This window comes from Chiloscyllium plagiosum, unplaced genomic scaffold (assembly GCF_037043375.1).
Source record: "Chiloscyllium plagiosum isolate Xiang-an unplaced genomic scaffold, Cpla_swu_hap1 HiC_scaffold_27, whole genome shotgun sequence".
NCBI lineage: Eukaryota > Metazoa > Chordata > Chondrichthyes > Orectolobiformes > Hemiscylliidae > Chiloscyllium > Chiloscyllium plagiosum.
Genome location: NW_028270165.1, coordinates 74188476 through 74215263, shown reverse-complemented (window position 1 = coordinate 74215263; position 26788 = coordinate 74188476). Strand labels below are relative to the sequence as shown.

Here is a 26788-nt window from a genome sequence, read left to right as displayed (position 1 = left end):
AGATATCAGAGATCCCTCAGGTTTACAGTGTCACAATGCAGAGATATCAGAGATCCCTCAGGTTTACAGTGTCACAATGCAGAGATCTCTCGGGTTTACAGTGTAACAGCGCATAGATATCAGAGATACCTCAGGTTTACACTGTCACAATGCAGAGATATCAGAGATCCCTCAGGTTTACAGTGTCACAGTGCAGAGATATCAGAGATCCCTCAGGTTTACAGTGTCACAGTGCTGAGATATCAGAGATCCCTCAGGTTTACAGTGTCACATTGCAGAGATATCAGAGATCCCTCAGGTTTACAGTGTCACATTGCAGAGATATCAGAGATCCCTCAGGTTTACAGTGTCACATTGCAGAGATATCAGAGATCCCTCAGGTTTACATTGTCACATTGCAGAGATATCAGAGATCCCTCAGGTTTACAGTGTCACAATGCATAGATATCAGAGATACCTCAGGTTTACACTGTCACAATGCAGAGATATCAGAGATACCTCAGGTTTACGGTGTCACAGTGCAGAGATATCAGAGATCCCTCAGGTTTACAGTGTCACAGTGCAGAGATATCAGAGATACCTCAGGTTTACAGTGTCACAATGCAGAGATATCAGAGATCCCTCAGGTTTACAGTGTCACAATGCAGAGATATCAGAGATCCCTCAGGTTTACAGTGTCACAATGCAGAGATCTCTCGGGTTTACAGTGTAACAGCGCATAGATATCAGAGATACCTCAGGTTTACACTGTCACAATGCAGAGATATCAGAGAACCCTCAGGTTTACAGTGTCACAGTGCTGAGATATCAGAGATCCCTCAGGTTTACAGTGTCACATTGCAGAGATATCAGAGATCCCTCAGGTTTACAGTGTCACATTGCAGAGATATCAGAGATCCCTCAGGTTTACAGTGTCACATTGCAGAGATATCAGAGATCCCTCAGGTTTACATTGTCACATTGCAGAGATATCAGAGATACCTCAGGTTTACAGTGTCACAATGCAGAGATATCAGAGATCCCTCAGGTTTACAGTGTCACAATGCACAGATATCAGAGATCCCTCAGGTTTACAGTGTCACAATGCAGAGATATCAGAGATCCCTCAGGTTTACAGTGTCACAGTGCAGAGATATCAGAGATCCCTCAGGTTTACAGTGTCACAATGCAGAGATATCAGAGATCCCTCAGGTTTACACTGTCAAAATGCAGAGATATCAGAGATACCTCAGGTTTACAGTGTCACAGTGCAGAGATATCAGAGACCCCTCAGGTTTACAGTGTCACAATGCAGAGATATCAGAGATCCCTCAGGTTTACACTATCACAGTGCAGAGATATCAGAGATCCCTCAGGTTTACACTGTCACAATGCAGAGATATCAGAGACCCCTCAGGTTTACACTAACACAGTGCAGAGATATCAGAGATAGATCAGGTTTACGGTGTTACAATGCAGAGATATCAGAGATACATCAGGTTTACGGTGTCACAATGCAGAGATATCAGAGATCCCTCAGGTTTAGTGTCACAATGCAGAGATATCAGAGATCCCTCAGGTTTACACTATCACAGTGCAGAGATATCAGAGATACATTAGGTTTACGGTGTCACAATGCAGAGATATCAGAGATCCCTCAGGTTTACACTATCACAGTGCAGAGATATCAGAGATCCCTCAGGTTTACACTATCACACTGCAGAGATATCAGAGATACATCAGGTTTACGGTGTCACAATGCAGAGATATCAGTGATCCCTCAGGTTTACAGTGTTACAAAGCAGAGATATCAGAGATACCTCAGGTTTATAGTGTCACAATGCAGAGATATCAGAGATACCACAGGTTTACACTGTCACAATGCAGAGATCTCTCGGGTTTACAGTGTAACAGCGCATAGATATCAGAGATACCTCAGGTTTACAGTGTCACAATGCAGAGATATCAGAGATCCCTCAGGTTTACAGTGTCACAGAGCAGAAATATCAGAGATCCCTCAGGTTTACAGTGTCACAGTGCAGAAATATCAGCGATACCTCTGATTTACGGTGTCACAGTGCAGAGATATCAGAGATCCCTCAGGCTTCCGGTTTCACAATGTACAGATATTGGAGATACCTCAGGTTTACAGTGTCACAATGCAGAGATATCAGAGACCCCTCAGGTTTAGACTGTCACAATGCAGAGATATCAGAGATCCCTCAGGTTTACACTGTCACAATGCAGAGATATCAGAGATCCCTCAGGTTTACAGTGTCACAATGCAGAGATATCAGAGATACCTCAGGTTAACAGTGTTACAATGCAGAGATATCAGAGATACCTGAGGTTTACAGTGTTACAATGCAGAGATCTCTCGGGTTTACAGTGTAACAGCGCATAGATATCAGAGATACCTCAGGTTTACACTGTCACAATGCAGAGATATCAGAGATCCCTCAGGTTTACAGTGTCACAATGCAGAGATATCAGAGATACCTCAGGTTAACAGTGTTACAATGCAGAGATCTCTCGGGTTTACAGTGTAACAGCGCATAGATATCAGAGATACCTCAGGTTTACACTGTCACAATGCAGAGATATCAGAGATCCCTCAGGTTTGCGGTTTCACAATGCAGAGATATCAGAGATCCCTCAGGTTTAGTGTCACAATGCAGAGATATCAGAGATCCCTCAGGTTTACACTATCACAGTGCAGAGATATCAGAGATACATTAGGTTTACGGTGTCACAATGCAGAGATATCAGAGATCCCTCAGGTTTACACTATCACAGTGCAGAGATATCAGAGATCCCTCAGGTTTACACTATCACACTGCAGAGATATCAGAGATACATCAGGTTTACGGTGTCACAATGCAGAGATATCAGTGATCCCTCAGGTTTACAGTGTTACAAAGCAGAGATATCAGAGATACCTCAGGTTTATAGTGTCACAATGCAGAGATATCAGAGATACCACAGGTTTACACTGTCACAATGCAGAGATCTCTCGGGTTTACAGTGTAACAGCGCATAGATATCAGAGATACCTCAGGTTTACAGTGTCACAATGCAGAGATATCAGAGATCCCTCAGGTTTACAGTGTCACAGTGCAGAGATATCAGAGATCCCTCAGGTTTACAGTGTCACAATGCAGAGATATCAGAGATACCTCAGGTTTACAGTGTCACAGTGCAGAGATATCAGAGATACCTCAGGTTTACACTGTCACAATGCAGAGATATCAGAGATCCCTCAGGTTTACAGTGTCACAGAGCAGAAATATCAGAGATCCCTCAGGTTTACAGTGTCACAGTGCAGAAATATCAGCGATACCTCTGATTTACGGTGTCACAGTGCAGAGATATCAGAGATCCCTCAGGCTTCCGGTTTCACAATGTACAGATATTGGAGATACCTCAGGTTTACAGTGTCACAATGCAGAGATATCAGAGACCCCTCAGGTTTAGACTGTCACAATGCAGAGATATCAGAGATCCCTCAGGTTTACACTGTCACAATGCAGAGATATCAGAGATCCCTCAGGTTTACAGTGTCACAATGCAGAGATATCAGAGATACCTCAGGTTAACAGTGTTACAATGCAGAGATATCAGAGATACCTCAGGTTTACAGTGTTACAATGCAGAGATCTCTCGGGTTTACAGTGTAACAGCGCATAGATATCAGAGATACCTCAGGTTTACAGTGTCACAATGCAGAGATATCAGAGATCCCTCAGGTTTACAGTGTCACAATGCAGAGATATCAGAGATACCTCAGGTTAACAGTGTTACAATGCAGAGATCTCTCGGGTTTACAGTGTAACAGCGCATAGATATCAGAGATACCTCAGGTTTACACTGTCACAATGCAGAGATATCAGAGATCCCTCAGGTTTACAGTGTCACAATGCAGAGATATCAGAGATCCCTCAGGTTTACACTGTCACAATGCAGAGATATCAGAGATCCCTCAGGTTTACAGTGTCACAGTGCAGAGATATCAGAGATCCCTCAGGTTTACACTGTCACAATGCAGAGATATCATGGACACCTCAGGTTTACAGTGTCACAGTGCAGAGATATCAGAGACCCCTCAGGTTTACACTGTCACAATGCAGAGATATCAGAGATCTCTCAGGTTTAGAGTGTCACAGTGCAGAGATATCAGAGATCCCTCAGGTTTACAGTGTCACAATGCAGAGATATCAGAGATCTCTCAGGTTTAGAGTGTCACAGTGCAGAGATATCAGCGATACCTCTGATTTACGGTGTCACAGTGCAGAGATATCAGAGATCCCTCAGGTTTACAGTGTCACAGTGCAGAAATATCAGCGATACCTCTGATTTACGGTATCACAGTGCAGAGATATCAGAGATCCCTCAGGTTTCCGGTTTCACAATGTACAGATATCGGAGATACCTCAGGTTTATTGTGTCACAATGCAGAGATATCAGAGATACCACAGGTTTAGACTGTCACAATGCAGAGATATCAGAGATCCCTCAGGTTTACAGTGTCACAGAGAAGAGCTATCAGAGATACCTCAGGTTTACACTGTCACAGTGCAGAGATATCAGAGATCCCTCAGGTTTACAGTGTCACAATGCAGAGATATCAGAGACCCCTCAGGTTTACAGTGTCACAATGCAGAGATATCAGAGATCTCTCAGGTTTAGAGTGTCACAGTGCAGAGATATCAGAGATCCCTCAGGTTTACAGTGTCACAATGCAGAGATATCAGAGATCCCTCAGGTTTACAGTGTCACAATGCAGAGATATCAGAGACCCCTCAGGTTTACAGTGTCACAATGCAGAGATATCAGAGATCTCTCAGGTTTAGAGTGTCACAGTGCAGAGATATCAGAGATCCCTCAGGTTTACACTATCGCAGTGCAGAGATATCAGAGATACATCAGGTTTACGGTGTCACAATGCAGAGATATCAGAGATACCTCAGGTTTACGGTGTCAGAATGCAGAGATATCAGAGATCCCTCAGGTTTACAGTGTCACAGTGCAGAGATATCAGAGATACATTAGGTTTACGGTGTCACAATGCAGAGATATCAGAGATCCCTCAGGTTTACACTGTCACAATGCAGAGATATCAGAGATCCCTCAGGTTTACAGTGTTACAATGCAGAGATATCAGAGATCCCTCAGGTTTACAGTGTTACAATGCAGAGATATCAGAGATCCCTCAGGTTTACACTATCACAGTGCAGAGATATCAGAGATCCCTCAAGTTTACACTATCACAGTGCAGAGATATCAGAGATCCCTCAGGGTTACACTGTCACAATGCAGAGATATCAGAGACCCCTCAGGTTTACAGTGTCACAATGCAGAGATATCAGAGATACCTCAGGTTTACAGTGTCACAATGCAGAGATATCAGAGATACCTCAGGTTTACAGTGTCACAATGCAGAGATATCAGAGATACCTCAGGTTTACAGTGTCACAATGCAGAGATATCAGAGATACCTCAGGTTTACAGTGTCACAGTACAGAGATATCAGAGATACCTCAGGTTTACAGTGTCACAATGCAGAGATATCAGAGATACCTCAGGTTTACAGTGTTACAATGCAGAGATCTCTCGGGTTTACAGTGTAACAGCGCATAGATATCAGGGATACCTCAGGTTTACAGTGTCACAATGCAGAGATATCAGAGATCCCTCAGGTTTACACTGTCACAATGCAGAGATATCAGAGATACCTCAGGTTTACAGTGTCACAGTGCAGACATATCAGCGATACCTCTGATTTACGGTGTCACAGTGCAGAGATATCAGAGATCCCTCAGGTTTACACTGCCACAATGCAGAGATATCAGAGATCCCTCAGGTTTACACTGTCACAGTGCAGAGATATCAGAGATCCCTCAGGTTTACAGTGTCACAGTGCAGAGATATCAGAGACACCTCAGGTTTACAGAGTCACAATGCAGAGATATCAGAGACACCTCAGGTTGACAGAGTCACAGTGCAGAGATATCAGAGATACCTCAGGTTTACAGTGTCACAGTGCAGAGATATCAGAGATCCCTCAGGTTTACAGTGTCACAATGCAGAGATATCAGAGACACCTCAGGTTGACAGAGTCACAATGCAGAGATATCAGAGACACCTCAGGTTTACAGAGTCACAATGCAGAGATATCAGAGAACCCTCAGGTTTACAGTGTCACAGAGAAGAGCTATCAGAGACACCTCAGGTTTACAGTGTCACAATGCAGAGATATCAGAGACACCTCAGGTTGACAGAGTCACAGTGCAGAGATATCAGAGATACCTCAGGTTTACAGTGTCACAGTGCAGAGATATCAGAGATACCTCAAGTTTACAGTGTCACAATGCAGAGATATCAGAGATCCCTCAGGTTAACAGTGCTACAGTGCAGAGATATCAGAGATCCCTCAGGTTTACGGTGTCACAGTGCAGAGATATCAGCGATCCCTCAGGTTTACAGTGTCACAGTGCAGAGATATCAGAGATCCCTCAGGTTTCCGGTTTCACAATGTACAGATATCGGAGATACCTCAGGTTTACAGTGTCACAATGCAGAGATATCAGAGATCCCTCAGGTTTACAGTGTCACAGTGCAGAGATATCAGAGATACCTCAGGTTTACAGTGTCACAGTGCAGAGATATCAGAGATACCTCAGGTTTACAGTGTCACAGTGCAGAGACATCAGAGAACCCTCAGGTTTACAGTGTCACAGTGCAGAGATATCAGAGATACCTCAGGTTTACAGTGTCACAGTGCAGAGATATCAGTGATCCCTCTGCTTTACGGTGTCACAGTGCAGAGATATCAGAGATCCCTCAGGTTTACGGTTTCACAATGTAGAGATATCGGAGATACCTCAGGTTTATGGTTTCACAATGTAGAGATAACAGAGATACCTCAGGTTTACAATGTCATAGTGCAGAGATGACAGAGATCCCTCAGGTTTACAGTGTCACGGTGCAGAGATATCAGACACCTCAGGTTTACAGTGTCACAATGCAGAGATGACAGAGATCCCTCAGGTTTACAGTGTCACGGTGCAGAGATATCAGACACCTCAGGTTTACAGTGTCACAGTGCAGAGATGACAGAGATCCCTCAGGTTTACAGTGTCACAGAGCAGAGATGACAGCGATCCCTCAGGTTTACGGTGTCACAGTGCAGAGATATCAGAGACCCTCGGGTTTACAGTGTCACAGTGCAGAGAAACCTCAGATTTCCAGTGTGCTAAACATTGAGCCCAAAGGATTTACAGCATGTACTGTGCTGGTGGATGTCAGCTCAGTTGACCGCGTGGATGGTGTGCGCTGCAGGGTGACACAGACAGCATGTGTTCAATTCCCACACTTAGCATGAAGGAATGTCTAGCTCAACTTCTCCCCTCACCTGAGGCACACTGACCCTCAGGTTGAACCACCACCAGTCATCTCTTTGAGGAGAGATCGGCCGAGTGGCCACTTCCCCTTACACCGTGGTACCACAAGTTACTGGACAGTTTATAGTGCAGGGATCACCAGAGCCCAGAGGGATTGCTGGGGGCTTTTGGGACCGAGGCATTGAGGGTATTCAAGACTGAGACAGAGAGAATTTTAACCAGCAAGTGGAATGGTGGGCCGGGACATTGTGGGTATTCAAGGCTGAGACAGAGAGAGATTTAACCAGCAAGTGGAATGGTGGGCCGGGACATTGTGGGTATTCAAGGCTGAGACAGAGAGAGATTTAACCAGGAAGGGGAATGGAGGGCTGGGACATTGAGGGTATTCAAGGCTGAGACAGAGAGAGATTTAACCAGGAAGGGGAATGGAGGGCTGGGACATTGAGGGTATTCAAGGCTGAGACAGAGAGAGGGATTTTTAATCAGGAAGGGGAATCGAGGTGAAAAGGCAGGGGAATGGGAGTTGAATGCGATCAGATCGGTTATGGTCGCATTGAACGGAGGGAACAGACTTGGTGGGACCCATGGCCTTGGTACTCCAACGTCTATATCTGCACTGTCTCAATGCTTACGTACTAACCAGACTACCTTCTCTCTCTCTCTCTCTCTCTCAACAGTTGGTTCCCACACCACGGAACACCACCTTCCGACAGCCCTCCATGTAAGCATCTGCTGATATGATGTTTTTATCGGGGGATGGGAGATGACATTTTGCCCATATAGCGGAGCGCAGGAATGGTATTCCATCCCCCCCCCCATCCCCAACACACCCTAGATTTCCCATGTGTAGCCCCGTGTAAACCCGGAGATGCAGTAACCGCTGTGTCTCCCCCTCATGTTTCAAACACATCAGGGGTTGGGGGTGTCCCAGTTCCCACCTCCTCCTGGCCCATGCAGAGCGAGCTGATGTGGGGCGGGGAGCGGTGGGGGGGAGGGGGGCAGCGGAGCGTGGGGCTTACATTTGGCCACAATGTTCCCCTGGAGCAGAAGGTGTCGACCCAGTATCATGATCCTTCTCACTGTCCCACTGGGTGCTGCGGTTGCTCAGTGGTTAGCACTGCTGCCTCATGGTGCCAGGGTCACGGGTTCGATTCCAGATTCAGGCGACTGCGTGGACATTGCACGACTTTCCTGTGTCTGCGTGGGTTTCCTCCCACAGTCCAGGAATATGCAGGTTAGGGTGGATTGTCCGTGCTAAGTTACCCATAGTGCTCAGGGATGTGCAGGTTAGGGTGGATTGTCCGTGCTAAATTACCCATAGTGCTCAGGGATGTGCAGGTTAGGGTGGATTGGCCGTGCTAAGTTACCCATAGTGCCCAGGGATGTGCAGGTTAGGGTGGATTGTCCATGCTAAATTACCCATAGTGCTCAGGGATGTGCAGGTTAGGGTGGATTGGCCGTGCTAAATTACCCATAGTGCTCAGGATGTGCAGGTTAGGGTGGATTGGCCGTGCTAAGTTACCCATAGTGCCCAGGGATGTGCAGGTTAGGGTGGATTGGCCACTCTAAATTAACCATAGTGCCCAGGGATGTACAGGTTAGGGTGGCTTGGCCGTGCTAAATTACCCATAGTGCCAAGCGACATGCAGGTTAGGGTGGATTGGCTGTGCTAAATTACCCATAGTGCCCAGGAATGTGCAGGTTAGGGTGGATTGGCTGTGCTAAATTACCCATAGTGTACAGGGATGTGCAGGTTAGGGTGGATTGGCCATGCTAAATTAACCATCGTGTCCAGAGATGTACAGGTAGGTGGGATTGGCCATGCTAAATTACCCATAGTGCCAAGCGACGTTCAGGTTAAGGTGGATTGGATTTCTAAATTATCCATAGTGCCCAGGGATGTGCAGTTTCGGGTGGATTGGCCGTGCTAAATTATCCATCGTGTCCAGAGATGTACAGGTAGGTGGGATTGGCCATGCTAAATTACCCATAGTGCCCTGGGATGTAAAGGTTAAGGTGGATTGGCCATGCTAAATTACCCATAGTGCATGGGATGTACAGGTTAGGGTGGATTGGCCGTGCTAAGTTACCCATAGTGCCCAGGGATGTACAGGTTAGGGTTGATTGGCCATGCTAAATTACCCATAGTGCCTGGGATGTACAGGTAGGTGGGATTGGCCATGCTAAATTACCCATAGTGCCCTGGGATGTAAAGGTTAAGGTGGATTGGCCGTGCTAAATTACCCATAGTGCCTGGGATGTACAGGTTAGGGTGGATTGGCCGTGCTAAGTTACCCATAGTGCCCAGGGATGTTCTTCTATTACAGCCCACCCTCTCGGAACGCCGTGGTGTAGGAGCGAGCGGGGGAGAGGCTCAGGGCGATGGCGGAGGTGATCCAGGCGTTGCAACCACGAGGGAGAGCGCCGTCCAGCATCGGCTGGGTGCGACCAGCGGGAGGCGGCAGTGGAACCGGAGAGGCAGATATATCCCTTTTCTCCCGGTCAGTGATGTGCTCAGAACCGAATAAAGGAGCTTGGTTAAAGACAACCCTGGCTCTGTGTTCATGGTCTGGCTATGGGGAAATGGCGGGGATTGGTGGTCTCTCCCCACCCTCCCATCCTGGGATTCTGACGGTGGATGGGGAATGGGGGTCTTGAGAAGCCCTCCAGCGTTGACGATACATTTCAGTCGGAGCCCGGGGCCACGGGTCTGACTGCGGTTGGCGCGGGACAGTCAGAGAGGGTGACAGTGCCAAGGGTCTGGCCTCGCTACGGTATGAGCATGTGTTACAGAATGGCTGCATCACCACAGGATCCACACCAGCTCTCTCTGCACTCAGCCAGGACCCTCTCCCTCACCCTGTCACTCTCACCCTGCATTTTCCCTCCTCTCTTCCTTCAGATAATTCCAGAGAGAAACCACGATTATCCGCCGTTCTGTTTTCCGAATTTCGGATCACCCAAGCAAAATACCGCCCCCCACGCGGTTTGGATAATCGAGGTGCCTCTGTGTCCAAATTCCCCATTTGAAAGCTGTGCGCCGGATCCGCTCAGGGTGTGCCGGATCCTGAACCAGTCTCCCACGGGAGTCTGGGCACTAAATGCAGTTGAGTAGATGAGGGGGGTGGGGGGAGCTGCTTTCGTGAACTGCTGGGAGTGTTTGATGGGGGACAGTGTAGAGGGCTGGAAATGTGTTGCTGGAAAAGCGCAGCAGGTCAGGCAGCATCTAGGGAACAGGAGAATCGACGTTTCGGGCATTAGCCCTTCTTCAGGAAGTAGAGGGCACTTTACTCTGTATCTAACCCTGTGCTGTCCCTGTTCCTGGGAGTGTTTGATGGGGGGGGGGGGGAACAGTGTAGAGGGAGCTTTACTCTGTATCTAACCCCGTGCTGTCCCTGTCCCTCGGAGTGTTTGATGGGGGGGACAGTGTAGAGGGAGCTTTACTCTGTATCTAACCCCGTCCCTGGGAGTGTTTGATGGGGGACAGTGTAGAGGGAGCTTTACTCTGTATCTAACCCCGTCCCTGGGAGTGTTTGATGGGGGACAGTGTAGAGGGAGCTTTACTCTGTATCTAACCCCGTCCCTGGGAATGTTTGATGGGGGGACAGTGTAGAAGGAGCTTTACTCTGTATCTAACCCCGTCCCTGGGAGTGTTTGATGGGGGACAGTGTAGAGGGAGCTTTACTCTGTATCTAACCCCCGTCCCTGGGAATGTTTGATGGGGGGACAGTGTAGAGGGAGCTTTACTCTGTATCTAACCCCCGTCCCTGGGAGTGTTTGATGGGGGGGACAGTGTAGAGGAAGCTTTACTCTGCCCCTGATCCCTGTAAACCACAACACCTCCGTGGTTTACTCTAAGTTGGGCCACTTGTCCGACCCCGATTGTAATTGGTGTCCCTCCAGTGGGTCGTGTGTTCAGTTGTCTGGTTCCTCAGCTGAGAACCTTCCCCCGCCCCGCTCAAACCACCTCCTCCAAACCGAGCCCCCTCCAACCAGCATTCCCCTCCTTGCCCCGGTGCCTTTTCCTCTTGTCAGATTGGTGGGGGGGGGGGGGGGGGGTCTTTTCATCTGAAATTCTCCATGAGGAAACGTTTGGGCACTCGTGAATTCCAGGTTAGCAGGTTCAGTTCCCCTCCTTCCCCCTTCTGCCATCAGTTTCTACACCAACCAAGTGCCGGGGAAGGGCAGGTTCAGTCATAGAGATGTACAGCACGGAAACAGACCCTTCGGCCCAACTCGTCCTTGCCGACCCAGATATCCTACATTAATCTAGCGCCGTTTGCCAACACCTGGCCCATATCCCTCCAAACCCTTCCCATTCATGTCCCCATCTAGATGCCTTTTAAGTGCTGTCATTGTACCAGCCTCCACCACTTCCTCTGGCAGCTCATTCCACACACATACCACCCTCTGCGTGAAAAAGTCACCCCTTAGACCCCTTTTAAATCCCTCCCCTCTCACCTTAAACCTCTGCTCCTCTAGTTCTGCACTCTCCCACCCCAGGGGAAAAGACCTTGTCTCTTTACCCTATCCATGCCCCCTCATGGTTTTATAAACCTCGATAAGGTCACCCCTCAGCCTCCGACGCTCCAGGGAAAACAGCCCCAGCCTGTTCAGCGATTTGTCCTTCAGTCCGCTGGAAGAGAGGCTGGTGAGAGAGAGATAGAGAGAGAGTGAGAGTGAGAGAGTGAGTGAGTGATAGAGAGAGATAGAGTGAGAGAGAGAGAGATAGAGTGTGTGAGAGATAGAGTGTGTGAGAGATAGAGTGTGAGAGAGAGAGAGAGAGTGAGTGAGTGACTGAGAGTGTGTGAGAGTGAGTGAGAGACAGACATGGAGAGAGTGACTGAGAGTCAGAAAGAGCATGAGTGAGAGAGAGAGTGTGTGAGAGAGCGTGAGAGATAGTGTGAGTGAAAGAGAGTGTGAGTGAGTGAGAGAGAGAGTGAAAAGAGGCAGAGTCGAGGCGGATTGTTTGATAAAAGATTTTTTTCCTTTCCTTTGCCTTTCATGTTGCGGAAATCCCGTCCTTTGGCCGTGGGCCCAGAGAATGACTCGGGTTAATCCGACGCTGACTGGCTCACACTCACATTGGGTCGATTGTGTCCAGGACTTTTAACTTTAATGGGAAAGGGGGACGAGGAAGGGGGCCAGGGGGCTGGTGGTGGGGGGGTGGAGGAGGGGCTGGTGGTGGAGGTGGTGCTGGGAGTAGTCTGCCCATCTCGCTGGAGGGAGTGACTGCGAGGGGAGGGGGGTGTTCGTGGATGGAGGGAGGAGGGGGTAGAGATTGCCCCCATCTCGAGGGAGGAGAGGAAGGTCTAACTCCGCTCTGGGATGATTTAGGATCAGAGGTAGGCGTTGCCTTAGAGTGAGGGGGTCGCCCATTGAAGACAGAGACGGGGAGGAATTTCTTCTCTCTCCGAGGGGAGGGGGGATGTGAATCTGTGGAATACTTTACCGCAGGGAGCTGTCAGGGCCGGGGCACTGAGGGTATTCAAGGCTGAGATAGAGAGGGATTTAACCAGGAAGGGGAATGGAGGGCTGGGGCATTGAGGGTATTCAAGGCTGAGACAGAGAGAGGGGTTTGTCACGGGGATTGGGAATGGAGGGGAAAAGGCAGGAAAGCTGGGGGAGGGGGGTGGGTGGGGGACGATCAGATCGGCCACGATCCCGTTGAACGCCGGGACAGTCTCAGCAGGCTGAATGGCCGAGATCTGCTGCCGTGTCTTGTAGGCAGAGGACAGGAGATGGGAAGCGGGAGCGAGGACGGGGAGTTGAGAGGAAGGTTTCCTGACCACCGTGCGTGAACGGGGTAGGGATGGCCCTGTCGATAGGCCAACTCAGCCCCGTACCCTAAAACCTCCCAACCAGCCGTTGGAAATTGCAGACCCAGCGTCGGCCCGGGGAAGGTTGTGTGCCCGGGGGGCGGGGGGAAGAGGAGGGCATGGGTAGGGAAATTCACCGCCAGCAATGGTCATTGAGGTGGGTGACCTCAACACCTACCCCCACCCCCATCAGAAGTTACCTAAAGCCCTTGGCCCAGCAGCTCCCTCAGTGCAGGGGGCCCCACGACAGTGTGTCCCACCCACACGCAGGCCTCGTCTGACCGACACCCCTCAACCCACCCCCGCTTCCCCTCCCCAACTCCCTCCCCCCCCCCCCCCCTCTCTCCGCAGACACCAATACGTGGTGCCCCCCCAACTTTGAAGTCTCCACAGGGGCGGGAAGAAGCTGGACGTGGCCTCCCTTCTGGGCCGCGATGGCCGCCATTGCGCCCCCCAGGTACCTCAACCAGACCAGATCCAACCACCCCCCCCCCCAATGGTCACTGGAGGGGGTGGGGAGGGTCAGGGAAGGGATTTTTTTTTTTAAGGGTCTCTCTGACAACCCGGTCCCCCTTCCCTTGAGTCACTGCGTTCCTCCTCCAGTCCAGAACTAGAGGGGCGTAGGTTTAGGGTAAGAGGGGAAAGATATAAAAGGGACCTAAGAGGTAAGCTTTTCACTCAGAGGGTGGTACGTGTGTGGAATGGGCTGCCAGAGGAGGTGGTGGAGGCTGGTACAATTGCAACATTTAGGAGGCATTTGGATGGGTATATGAGTAGGAAGGGTTTGGAGGGATATGGGCCGGGTACTGGCAGGTGGGACTAGATTGGGTTGGGATATCTGGGTCAGCATGGACGAGTTGGGCCGAAGGGTCTGTTTCCGTGCTGTACATCTCTATGACCTCCTCCACTGCACCCCCGGCCCAGACAATCACAAAGGCCGACCATTCCATTGGTATAGTCCCATCGAGCAGGCCCGCTGTCCAGGAAAGGCCTCCGGCATTCTCCGAGATCCATCCCTTGGCAACACTCTCCTACAAGGCTCTCCCATTGTGTACGGGCCGGGGGGGGGGGCCTGAACGCCGCACTGGCCCGGTGTCGAGACAGCTTTCTACCCCGTACCCACCGTTGGAATACCGAACCCTCGTACAAAGGCCACACACACACCGCACCAGGGTATTGTCCGACCGGTTTATTCGGGAGCACCCCGGCTTTCGGGGCGCTGAGCGATTTTTGAACGTCGTGGGGCCCGGCACCCCCACACCAACCCTCAGCGTTCGACCGGGCCTGCGACTTTGCTGCCGTTTTTGCCTACGCTTGACGTGTCTATGCTACTCCACTCTGCGGTCCGCCTGCGTCGCTCGCTGGATGAGACCTTCAACCGGCCGTCGCCACCCGCCACGGCCAACTCAATTTGAGTCGCCTCCTCCCTCCCCCTCGTCGCCCCTCCCCGACAGCAGCGTCCTCCTCCTCCGCCTCCTCCTCCTTCTCTTCTGGCGGAGCCACTCGGCGCTGCTGGCCCCGCACAGGCCCTCCCCCGCCGGGTCCTCCCGCTGTGCGGCCTGGGGCGCGCCGCCCCCTCCGCCGCCCGCTCCCAGCCCGCGGTGCACCCACTTGAGCTGGCCATTCTTCAGCGCGTAGCGGGTGTCGCCAAACCACTGGATGACGTCGGCCCGGGCCAGGCCGGTGCGCTCCACCAGGAGGCTGTAGTCGGCGCCGCTGGGCCACCGAGAGCGCAGGAAGAAGGCCTTCAGCACCGACAGCTGCTCCTTGGTCTTCCTGGGACGGCCTGAGGGCGCCGGGGAGGCCTGGCCGGGCTGGGGTTCGGTGTGGGGAGAGGGCCCGGCCTCCCCCGGCGGGCCCCTCGGCTGGTGGTGGCTGTCGCTGAACCAGCGCTCGATCTCCGAGCGGGCTGGGGCGGTTCGGGCCTGAGGCCTCTGCACCTCCTCCTCGCACCATTGCCGGGCAATGCCGGCCCTCAGGGCCTGGGCCTGGGCCTTGCGGCAGCGCCGCTCGCCGGGGGAGGCGCAGGCCTCCTTGGGGTGAAGGAGGTGGAGGGCCAGCACCCCGCCCCCTCCTCCTCCTCCTCCATCGTAGGCCGGCGCCAAGACCAGGTGACCATCAGTGAGCGTGGGCGGCACGGGCAGCCGCAGGGTGCTGGATAGCCTGTGGCGGGCCTCCCGGACCTCCTCGGGGGTCCAGCTGATGCCATGGCGCAGCCGCTGCACTGCAAACCAGACGCGGACCCGCTCGGCGGACAGCCCCGCCGATAGGCCGCAGCGGGCCAGCTCCTCCGGACTCGGGTACGGGAAGCGGCTGAAGGCCTCAGCCAGTGGGCCCTCGGCTCCCGGCTCCAGCTCGGCAGAGGGGGTGGGGGAGGGGGAGCAAGCTGGGCTGGGACCCCCGCCCGGGCCCCTGCCGGCTGCGCCCTCTCTCCCCCCTGCCTCGTCCTCTCCGGTCAGGTCGATGTGCACAATGTCCGGCTTCACCCGCCCGTCCAGCCGACCCTCCCCTTGGACCGGACTGGGGACAGGCCCACCGCCTCGGGCCTGGCTGAGGAGGGAGAGGGCTGGCAGGCCCCTGCCTGAAACAGGCCCTCCTGATGGGCGCTGGCTAGGGGAGGTCCCTTCTGATAGGCCTGGGCTTGGTACTGAGCCTCCTGACGGGCCCTGGTTGGGTATGGAGCCTCCAGACAGGTCCTGGTTGGGTATGGAGCCTCCAGACAGGCCCTGGTTGGGTATGGAGCCTCCAGACGGGCCTTGGTTGGGTATGGAGCCTCCATATAGTCCTTGGCTTGGTACCGGGCCTCCAGACAGGCCCTGGCTTGGTACAGGGCCTCCAGACACGCCCTGGCTTGGTACTGGGCCTCCAGACAGGCCCTGGCTTGGTACGGAGTCTTCAGACAGGTCCTGGCTTAGTACTGGGCCTCCAGGCAGGCCCAGGCTTGCTACGTGGCCTCCAGACATGCCCTGGCTCAATATCAGGCCTCTGAGTAGCCCTCGGTTTGGCACTGGGCCTCCACACGAGGTCTGGCCGGGCACAACGCTTCCAAAAGGGCCCAGGCCGGGGACAAGACCTCCGAAGGGGCCCAGGCCGGGGATGGGTCCTCCCGTCAGGCCCAGTAACCCGTAGAGCTCCTGCAGCACCACGGCCGGGTGGGCGGAGTGCAGATGGACATTGAAGGGTTGCAGCTGGTCGGTGTGGTAGCCACAGATCTGGCAGTGGTAACCCTCAGGTCCGTCCTCGTCATCTTCGTCGTCCTCGACCCCCTCGCCGACCCCGCCCTCCTCCTCCAACTCCTCCTCCGTCATCCAAGGACAGCGGCCTGGGCCCAGAGCCCGCTCCCGGTCCCGGATCCGATCATACACCACCTCGGGGGCGCTGGCGGCCATGTTGGCCCAGGCCGCCTCCTTGCCTTCAGCCGGTTCGCGCTGGCCCGGGCCTGTCCTCCGCTCGGCCGAGCAAGGGGCGCCGTATCTGTGTTGGACTGACATGCCTGAGCTCTAGAAGGCTGGGCGAGACAGACTATCACTGAACAGAGCGTCATTCCTGTAGGTCAAAGCAGAGAGAGAGAAAAAGGACAGTGAGAACCCTCTTCGCCCACCGCGACAACTCCATTGCCTCCCACCAACTTCACGGTCCTCCTTTCTCCCCAGGACCTCATCGTCACGGCCGACTGCAGCTCCCTCCCCATCCCAATTTTAACCGTTCCTTCAACAGCCGGGATCATAGAATAGAATCATAGGATCCCTACAGTGTGGAAACAGGCCCTTCAGCCAAAAAATCCAGATCTACCCTCCGAGGAGTAACCCTCCCAGACCCATTCTCCTACTCTATTACTGTACATTTACCCCTGACTAATGCAACTAACCTGCACATCCCTGGGCACTGTGGGTAATTTAGCACGGCTAATCCACCCTAACCTGCACATCCCTGGGCACTATGGGTAATTTAGCACGGCCAATCCACTCTAATCTGCACATCCCTGGGCACTATGGGTAATTTAGCCTGGCCAATCCACCCTAACCTGCACATCCCTGGGCACTATGGGTAATTTAGCACAGCCAATCCACTCTAATCTGCACATCCCTGGGCACTATGGGTAATTTAGCCTGGCCAATCCACCCTAACCTGCACATCCCTGGGCACTATGGGTAATTTAGCACGGCCAATCCACCCTAACCTGCACATCCCTGGGCACTATGGGTAATTTAGCACGGCCAATCCACCCTAACCTGCACATCCCTGGGCACTATGGGTAATTTAGCTCATTCAATCCACACTAACCTGCTCATCCCTGGGCACTATGGGTAATTAAACATGGCCAACCCACCCTACCCTACACATGCCTGGGCACTATGGGTAAGTTAGCACTGCCAATCAACCCTAACCTGCACATCCCTGGGCACTATGGGTAGTTTAGCATTGACAATCTACCCTAACCTGTACATCCCTGGGCACTGTGGGTGATTTAGCATGGCCAATCCACCCGAACGTGCACATCCCTGGACACTATGGGTAATTTAGCGTAGCCAATCCACCCTAATTTACACATCCCTGGCCAATATGGGTAATTTATCATTGCCAATCCACCCTAACGTGCCCATCCCTTGGCAGTATGGGTAATTTAGCATGGCCAATCCACCCCAACCTGCACATCTCTGAACACAATGGTTAATTTAGCATGGCCAATTCAACTCTAATGTACACAGCCCTGGCACTATTGGTAATTTAGCACATCCAATCCACCCTAACCTACACATCCCCGGGCACTATGGGTAGTTTAGCACAGCCAATTCTCCCTAACCTGCACATCCCTGGGCACTATGGGTAATTTAGCTCATTCAATCCACCCTAATCTACACATCCCAGGGCACTATGGGTAATTTAGCATGGCCAATCCACCCTAACCTACACATCCCTGGGCACTATGGATAATTTAACATGGCCAATCCACCCTAACCTGCACATCCCTGGGAACTACGGGTAATTTAGCATGGCCAATCCACCCTAACCTATACATCCCTGGGCTCTATGGGAAATTTAGCATGGACAATCCACCCTAACCTGTACGTATCTGGGCACTATGAGTAATTTACCGTGGCCCACCCACCCTAACCTGCACATTCTTGAACAGTGTGGATAATTTAGCACAGCCAATCCACCCTAACCGACACATCCCTGATCACTATGGATAATTTAGCATGGTCAATCCACACTAACCTGCTCATCCTGGGCACTATGGGTAATTAAACATGGCCAACCCACCCTACCCTACACATCTCTGGGCACTATGGGTAATTTAGCATGGACAATCCACCCGAAATTGAACATCCCTGGGCACTATGGCTAATTAAACACAGCCAATCCACCCTAACCTGTACATCCCTGGGCACTGTGGTTGATTTAGCATAGCCAATCGACCCTAACGTGCTCATCCCTTTACACTATGGGTAATTTATCACTGCCAATCCACCCTAACCTACAGATTCCTGGTCAATATGGGTAATTTATCACTGCTAATCCACCCTATACTACACATCCCTAGGCACTATGGGTAATTTAGCACGGCCAATCAACCCGAACCTGCACATCCCTGAACAATGTGGATAATTCAGCATGGCCGATCCACTCTAACCTGCACATCCCTGGGCACTATGGGTAATTTAGCACGGCCGATCCACTCTAACCTGCACATCCCTGGGCACTATGGGTAATTTAGCACGGCCAATCCACCCCAACCTACACATCTCAGGAGACTATGTGTAATTTATCGTGGCCAATCCACCCTAACCTGCACATCCCTGGGCACTATGGGTAACTTAGCACGGCCAATCCACCCCAACCTACACATCTCTGGAGACTATGAGTAATTTATCATGGCCAATCCACCCTAACCTATACATCCCTGGGCACTATGGGTAATTTAGCATGGCCAATCCAGCCTAACCTGGACATCCCCGGCACGATGGGTAATTTAGCAAGACCAATCTACCCTAACTTACACATCCCTGGGCACTATGGGTAATTTAGCAAGACCAATCTACCCTAATTTACACATCCCTGTGCACTATGGGTAATTTACCATGGCCAATCCACTCTTTCCTGCACATCCCTGGGCACTATGGGTAATTTAGCATGGCCAAGCCACCCTAACCTGTACATCCCTGGGCACTGTGGGTAATTTAGCATGGCCAATCCACCCTAACCTGTACATCCCTGGACAGTATGGGTAACTTAGCATGGCCAATCCACTCTAACCTGCACATCCCCGAACACTATGGGTAATTTAGCATAGCCATTCCAGCCTAACCTATACATCATTGGACACTGTGGTAATTTAGCATGGACAATCCACCCTAACCTGTACATCCCTGGGCAGTACGGGTAATTTAGCACTTGCAATCCACCCTAACAGACACATCCCTTGGCAGTTTGGGTAGTTTAGCATGGCCAAACCACCCTAACCTACACATCCCTGAACAGTATGGATAATTCAGCGTGGCCAATCCACCATAACCTGCACATCCTGGACACTATGGGTAATTTAGCATGGCCAATCCACCCTAATCTACACATCTCTGGACGCTATGAGTAATTTAGTGTGGCCAATTCACCATAACCTCCAAGTCCCTGATTACTATGGGTAATTTAGCACATCCAAACCACCCTAACCTGTACATCCCTGGGCACTATGGGTAATTTAGCAAGACCAATCTACCCTAACTTACACAACCCTGGGCACTATGGGTAATTTAGCAAGACCAATCTACCCTAACTTACACATCCCTGGGCACTATGGGTAATTTAGCAAGACCAATCTACCCTAACTTACACATCCCTGTGCACTATGGGTAATTTACCATGGCCAATCCACTCTTTCCTGCACATCCCTGGGCACTATGAGCAATTTAGCATGCCCAATCCAGCCTAATCTGCACATCCTTGGGCACTATGGGTAATTTAGCATGGCCAATCCACCCTAACCTGCACATCCCTGGGCACTATGGGTAATTTAGCACTTGCAATCCACCCTAACAGACACATCCCTTGGCAGTTTGGGTAATTTAGCATGGCCAATCCACCCTAACCTACACATCTCTGGACGCTATGAGTAATTTAGTGTGGCCAATTCACCATAACCTCCAAGTCCCTGATTACTATGGGTAATTTAGCACATCCAAACCACCCTAACCTGTACATCCCTGGGCACTATGGGTAATTTAGCAAGACCAATCTACCCTAACTTACACATCCCTGGGCACTATGGGTAATTTAGCAAGACCAATCTACCCTAACTTACACATCCCTGGGCACTATGGGTAATTTAGCAAGACCAATCTACCCTAACTTACACATCCCTGTGCACTATGGGTAATTTACCATGGCCAATCCACTCTTTCCTGCACATCCCTGGGCACTATGAGCAATGTAGCATGCCCAATCCAGCCTAATCTGCACATCCTTGGGCACTATGGGTAATTTAGCATGGCCAATCCACCCTAACCTGCACATCCTTGGGCACTATGGGTAATTTAGCATGGCCAATCCACCCTAACCTGCACATCCCTGGGCACTATGGGTAATTTAGCATGGCCAATCCACCCTAACCTGTACATCCCTGGGCACTATGGGTAATTTAGCACGGCCAATCCACCCTAACCTGCACATCCCTGGGCACTATGGGTCATTTAGCACGGCCAATTCACCCTAACCTGCACATCCCTGGGCACTATGGGTAATTTAGCACGGCCAATCCACCCTAACCTGCACATCCCTGGGCACTATGGGTAATTTAGCACGGCCAATCCTCCCTAACCTACACATCCCTGGCACTATGGGTAATTTAGCACAGCCAATTTACCCTAACCTACACATCCCTGGGCACTTTGGGTAATTTAGCACGGCCAATCCACCCTAACCTGCACATCTATGGGCACAATGGGTAATTTAGCACGGCCAATCCACCCTAACCTGTACATCCCTGGGCACTATGGATAATTTAGCATGACAAATCCACCTAGCCCGCACATCCCTGGGCACTATGAGTAATTTAGCACAGACAATCCACCCTAACCTGCACATCCCTGGACACAATGAGTAATTTAGCACAGTGAATCCACCCTAACATGCACATCCCTGGGCACTATGGGTAATTTAGCATATCCAATCCACCCTAACCTACACATCCCTGGGCAATGTGGGTAATTTAGCATGGCCATTCCAACCTAATCTGCATGTCCCTGGACAGTATGGGTAATTCAGCATGGCCAATCCACTCTAACCTGCACATCCCTGAACACTATGGGTAATTTAGCCTGGCCATTCCAGCCTAACCTATATATCACTGGACACTGTGGTAATTTAGCACGGCCAATCCACCCTAACCTGCACGTGCCTTGGCACGATGTATACTTTAGAATGGCCAATCCACCCGAACCTGCACATCCCTGAACAGTATAGATAATTGACCTTGGCTAATCCACCCTCACCTGCACATCCCTGGACATATGGGTAATTTAGCATGGCCAAGCCACCCTAACCTGTACATCCCTGGGCACTGTGGGTAATTTACCATGGCCAATCCACTCTTTCCTGCACATCCCTGGGCACTATGAGCAATTTAGCATGCCCAATCCAGCCTAATCTGCACATCCTTGGGCACTATGGGTAATTTAGCATGGCCAAACCACCCTAACCTGCACATCCTTGGGCACTATGGGTAATTTAGCATGGCCAATCCACCCTAACCTGCACATCCCTGGGCACAATGGGTAATTTAGCACGGCCAATCCACCCTAACCTGCACATCCCTGGGCACTATGGGTAATTTAGCAGGGCCAATCCACCCTAACCTGCACATCCCTGGGCACTATGGGTCATTTAGCACGGCCAATCCACCCTAACCTGCACATCCCTGGGCACTATGGGTAATTTAGCACGGCCAATCCACCCTAACCTGCACATCCCTGGGCACTATGGGTAATTTAGCACGGCCAATCCACCCTAACCTGCACATCCCTGGGCACTATGGGTAATTTAGCATATCCAATCCACCCTAACCTGCACATCCCTGGGCACAATGGGTAATTTAGCACGGCCAATCCACCCTAACCTGCACATCCCTGGGCACTATGGGTCATTTAGCACGGCCAATCCACCCTAACCTGCACATCCCTGGGCACTATGGGTAATTTAGCACGGCCAATCCACCCTAACCTGCACATCCCTGGGCACTATGGGTCATTTAGCATGGCCAATCCACCCTAACCTGCACATCTATTGCACAATGGGTAATTTAGCACGGCCAAGCCACCCTAACCTGCACATCCCTGGGCACGATGGGTAACTTAGCATGGCCAATCCACTCTAACCTGCACATCCCCGAACACTATGGGTAATTTAGCGTGGCCATTCCAGCCTAACCTATACATCACTGGACACTGTGGTAATTTAGCATGGACAATCCACCCTAACCTGTACATCCCTGGGCACTACGGGTAATTTAGCACTTGCAATCCACCCTAACAGACACATCCCTTGGCAGTTTGGGTAGTTTAGCATGGCCAAACCACCCTAACCTACACATCCCTGAACAGTATGGATAATTCAGCGTGGCCAATCCACCATAACCTGCACATCCTGGACACTATGGGTAATTTAGCATGGCCAATCCACCCTAATCTACACATCTCTGGACGCTATGAGTAATTTAGCATGGCCAATTCACCATAACCTCCAAGTCCCTGATTACTATGGGTAATTTAGCACATCCAAACCACCCTAACCTGTACATCCCTGGGCACTATGGGTAATTTAGCAAGACCAATCTACCCTAACTTACACAACCCTGGGCACTATGGGTAATTTAGCAAGACCAATCTACCCTAACTTACACATCCCTGGGCACTATGGGTAATTTAGCAAGACCAATCTACCCTAACTTACACATCCCTGTGCACTATGGGTAATTTACCATGGCCAATCCACTCTTTCCTGCACATCCCTGGGCACTATGAGCAATTTAGCATGCCCAATCCAGCCTAATCTGCACATCCTTGGGCACTATGGGTAATTTAGCATGGCCAATCCACCCTAACCTGCACATCCCTGGGCACTATGGGTAATTTAGCACTTGCAATCCACCCTAACAGACACATCCCTTGGCAGTTTGGGTAATTTAGCATGGCCAATCCACCCTAACCTACACATCTCTGGACGCTATGAGTAATTTAGTGTGGCCAATTCACCATAACCTCCAAGTCCCTGATTACTATGGGTAATTTAGCACATCCAAACCACCCTAACCTGTACATCCCTGGGCACTATGGGTAATTTAGCACATCCAAACCACCCTAACCTGTACATCCCTGGGCACTATGGGTAATTTAGCAAGACCAATCTACCCTAACTTACACATCCCTGTGCACTATGGGTAATTTACCATGGCCAATCCACTCTTTCCTGCACATCCCTGGGCACTATGAGCAATGTAGCATGCCCAATCCAGCCTAATCTGCACATCCTTGGGCACTATGGGTAATTTAGCATGGCCAATCCACCCTAACCTGCACATCCTTGGGCACTATGGGTAATTTAGCATGGCCAATCCACCCTAACCTGCACATCCCTGGGCACTATGGGTAATTTAGCATGGCCAATCCACCCTAACCTGTACATCCCTGGGCACTATGGGTAATTTAGCACGGCCAATCCACCCTAACCTGCACATCCCTGGGCACTATGGGTCATTTAGCACGGCCAATTCACCCTAACCTGCACATCCCTGGGCACTATGGGTAATTTAGCACGGCCAATCCACCCTAACCTGCACATCCCTGGGCACTATGGGTAATTTAGCACGGCCAATCCTCCCTAACCTACACATCCCTGGCACTATGGGTAATTTAGCACAGCCAATTTACCCTAACCTACACATCCCTGGGCACTTTGGGTAATTTAGCACGGCCAATCCACCCTAACCTGCACATCTATGGGCACAATGGGTAATTTAGCACGGCCAATCCACCCTAACCTGTACATCCCTGGGCACTATGGATAATTTAGCATGACAAATCCACCTAGCCCGCACATCCCTGGGCACTATGAGTAATTTAGCACAGACAATCCACCCTAACCTGCACATCCCTGGACACAATGAGTAATTTAGCACAGTGAATCCACCCTAACATGCACATCCCTGGGCACTATGGGTAATTTAGCATATCCAATCCACCCTAACCTACACATCCCTGGGCAATGTGGGTAATTTAGCATGGCCATTCCAACCTAATCTGCATGTCCCTGGACAGTATGGGTAATTCAGCATGGCCAATCCACTCTAACCTGCACATCCCTGAACACTATGGGTAATTTAGCCTGGCCATTCCAGCCTAACCTATATATCACTGGACACTGTGGTAATTTAGCACGGCCAATCCACCCTAACCTGCACGTGCCTTGGCACGATGTATACTTTAGAATGGCCAATCCACCCGAACCTGCACATCCCTGAACAGTATAGATAATTGACCTTGGCTAATCCACCCTCACCTGCACATCCCTGGACATATGGGTAATTTAGCATGGCCAAGCCACCCTAACCTGTACATCCCTGGGCACTGTGGGTAATTTACCATGGCCAATCCACTCTTTCCTGCACATCCCTGGGCACTATGAGCAATTTAGCATGCCCAATCCAGCCTAATCTGCACATCCTTGGGCACTATGGGTAATTTAGCATGGCCAAACCACCCTAACCTGCACATCCTTGGGCACTATGGGTAATTTAGCATGGCCAATCCACCCTAACCTGCACATCCCTGGGCACAATGGGTAATTTAGCACGGCCAATCCACCCTAACCTGCACATCCCTGGGCACTATGGGTAATTTAGCAGGGCCAATCCACCCTAACCTGCACATCCCTGGGCACTATGGGTCATTTAGCACGGCCAATCCACCCTAACCTGCACATCCCTGGGCACTATGGGTAATTTAGCACGGCCAATCCACCCTAACCTGCACATCCCTGGGCACTATGGGTAATTTAGCACGGCCAATCCACCCTAACCTGCACATCCCTGGGCACTATGGGTAATTTAGCATATCCAATCCACCCTAACCTGCACATCCCTGGGCACAATGGGTAATTTAGCACGGCCAATCCACCCTAACCTGCACATCCCTGGGCACTATGGGTCATTTAGCACGGCCAATCCACCCTAACCTGCACATCCCTGGGCACTATGGGTAATTTAGCACGGCCAATCCACCCTAACCTGCACATCCCTGGGCACTATGGGTCATTTAGCATGGCCAATCCACCCTAACCTGCACATCTATTGCACAATGGGTAATTTAGCACGGCCAAGCCACCCTAACCTGCACATCCCTGGGCACGATGGGTAACTTAGCATGGCCAATCCACTCTAACCTGCACATCCCCGAACACTATGGGTAATTTAGCGTGGCCATTCCAGCCTAACCTATACATCACTGGACACTGTGGTAATTTAGCATGGACAATCCACCCTAACCTGTACATCCCTGGGCACTACGGGTAATTTAGCACTTGCAATCCACCCTAACAGACACATCCCTTGGCAGTTTGGGTAGTTTAGCATGGCCAAACCACCCTAACATACACATCCCTGAACAGTATGGATAATTCAGCGTGGCCAATCCACCATAACCTGCACATCCTGGACACTATGGGTAATTTAGCATGGCCAATCCACCCTAATCTACACATCTCTGGACGCTATGAGTAATTTAGCATGGCCAATTCACCATAACCTCCAAGTCCCTGATTACTATGGGTAATTTAGCACATCCAAACCACCCTAACCTGTACATCCCTGGGCACTATGGGTAATTTAGCAAGACCAATCTACCCTAACTTACACATCCCTCGGCACTCTGGGTAATTTAGCAAGACCAATCTACCCTAACTTACACATCCCTGTGCACTATGGGTAATTTAGCAAGACCAATCTACCCTAACCTGCACATCCCTGGGCACTATGGGTAATTTATCATGGCCAATCCACTCTTTCCTGCACATCCCTGGGCACTATGAGCAATTTAGCATGCCCAATCCAGCCTAATCTGCATATCCTTGGGCACTATGGGTAATTTAGCATGGCCAATCCACCCTAACCTGCACATCCCTGGGCACTATGGGTAATTTAGCACTTGCAATCCACCCTAACAGACACATCCCTTGGCAGTTTGGGTAATTTAGCATGGCCAATCCACCCTAACCTACACATCTCTGGACGCTATGAGTAATTTAGTGTGGCCAATTCACCATAACCTCCAAGTCCCTGATTACTATGGGTAATTTAGCACATCCAAACCACCCTAACCTGTACATCCCTGGGCACTATGGGTAATTTAGCAAGACCAATCTACCCTAACTTACACATCCCTGGGCACTATGGGTAATTTAGCAAGACCAATCTACCCTAACCTGCACATCCCTGGGCACTATGGGTAATTTACCATGGCCAATCCACTCTTTCCTGCACATCCCTGGGCACTATGAGCAATTTAGCATGCCCAATCCAGCCTAATCTGCACATCCTTGGGC

At 51.0% G+C, this 26788-nt stretch overlaps 2 protein-coding genes across 2 annotated transcripts in view; one reads left to right on the top strand and one right to left on the bottom strand.

The window, feature by feature from the left end:
• Nucleotides 1-9913, top strand: part of LOC122545955 (E3 ubiquitin-protein ligase RNF212B-like) — a 442187-nt gene extending 432274 nt beyond the window's left edge. The window contains exons 14-15 of the mRNA XM_087974890.1: nt 8057-8100; nt 9707-9913. Of these exons, the coding sequence (XP_087831016.1) occupies nt 8057-8100; nt 9707-9734 (72 nt within the window). The 3' untranslated portion in view covers nt 9735-9913. The remainder of the gene's footprint in view (nt 1-8056; nt 8101-9706) is intronic.
• Nucleotides 9914-14372: 4459 nt separating this feature from the next.
• LOC122546568 (uncharacterized) overlaps nt 14373-26788 on the bottom strand; it is a 59509-nt gene continuing 47093 nt past the window's right edge. The window contains exon 2 of the mRNA XM_087974888.1: nt 14373-16744. Within this exon, the coding sequence (XP_087831014.1) occupies nt 14605-16689 (2085 nt within the window). The 5' untranslated portion in view covers nt 16690-16744 and the 3' untranslated portion in view covers nt 14373-14604. The remainder of the gene's footprint in view (nt 16745-26788) is intronic.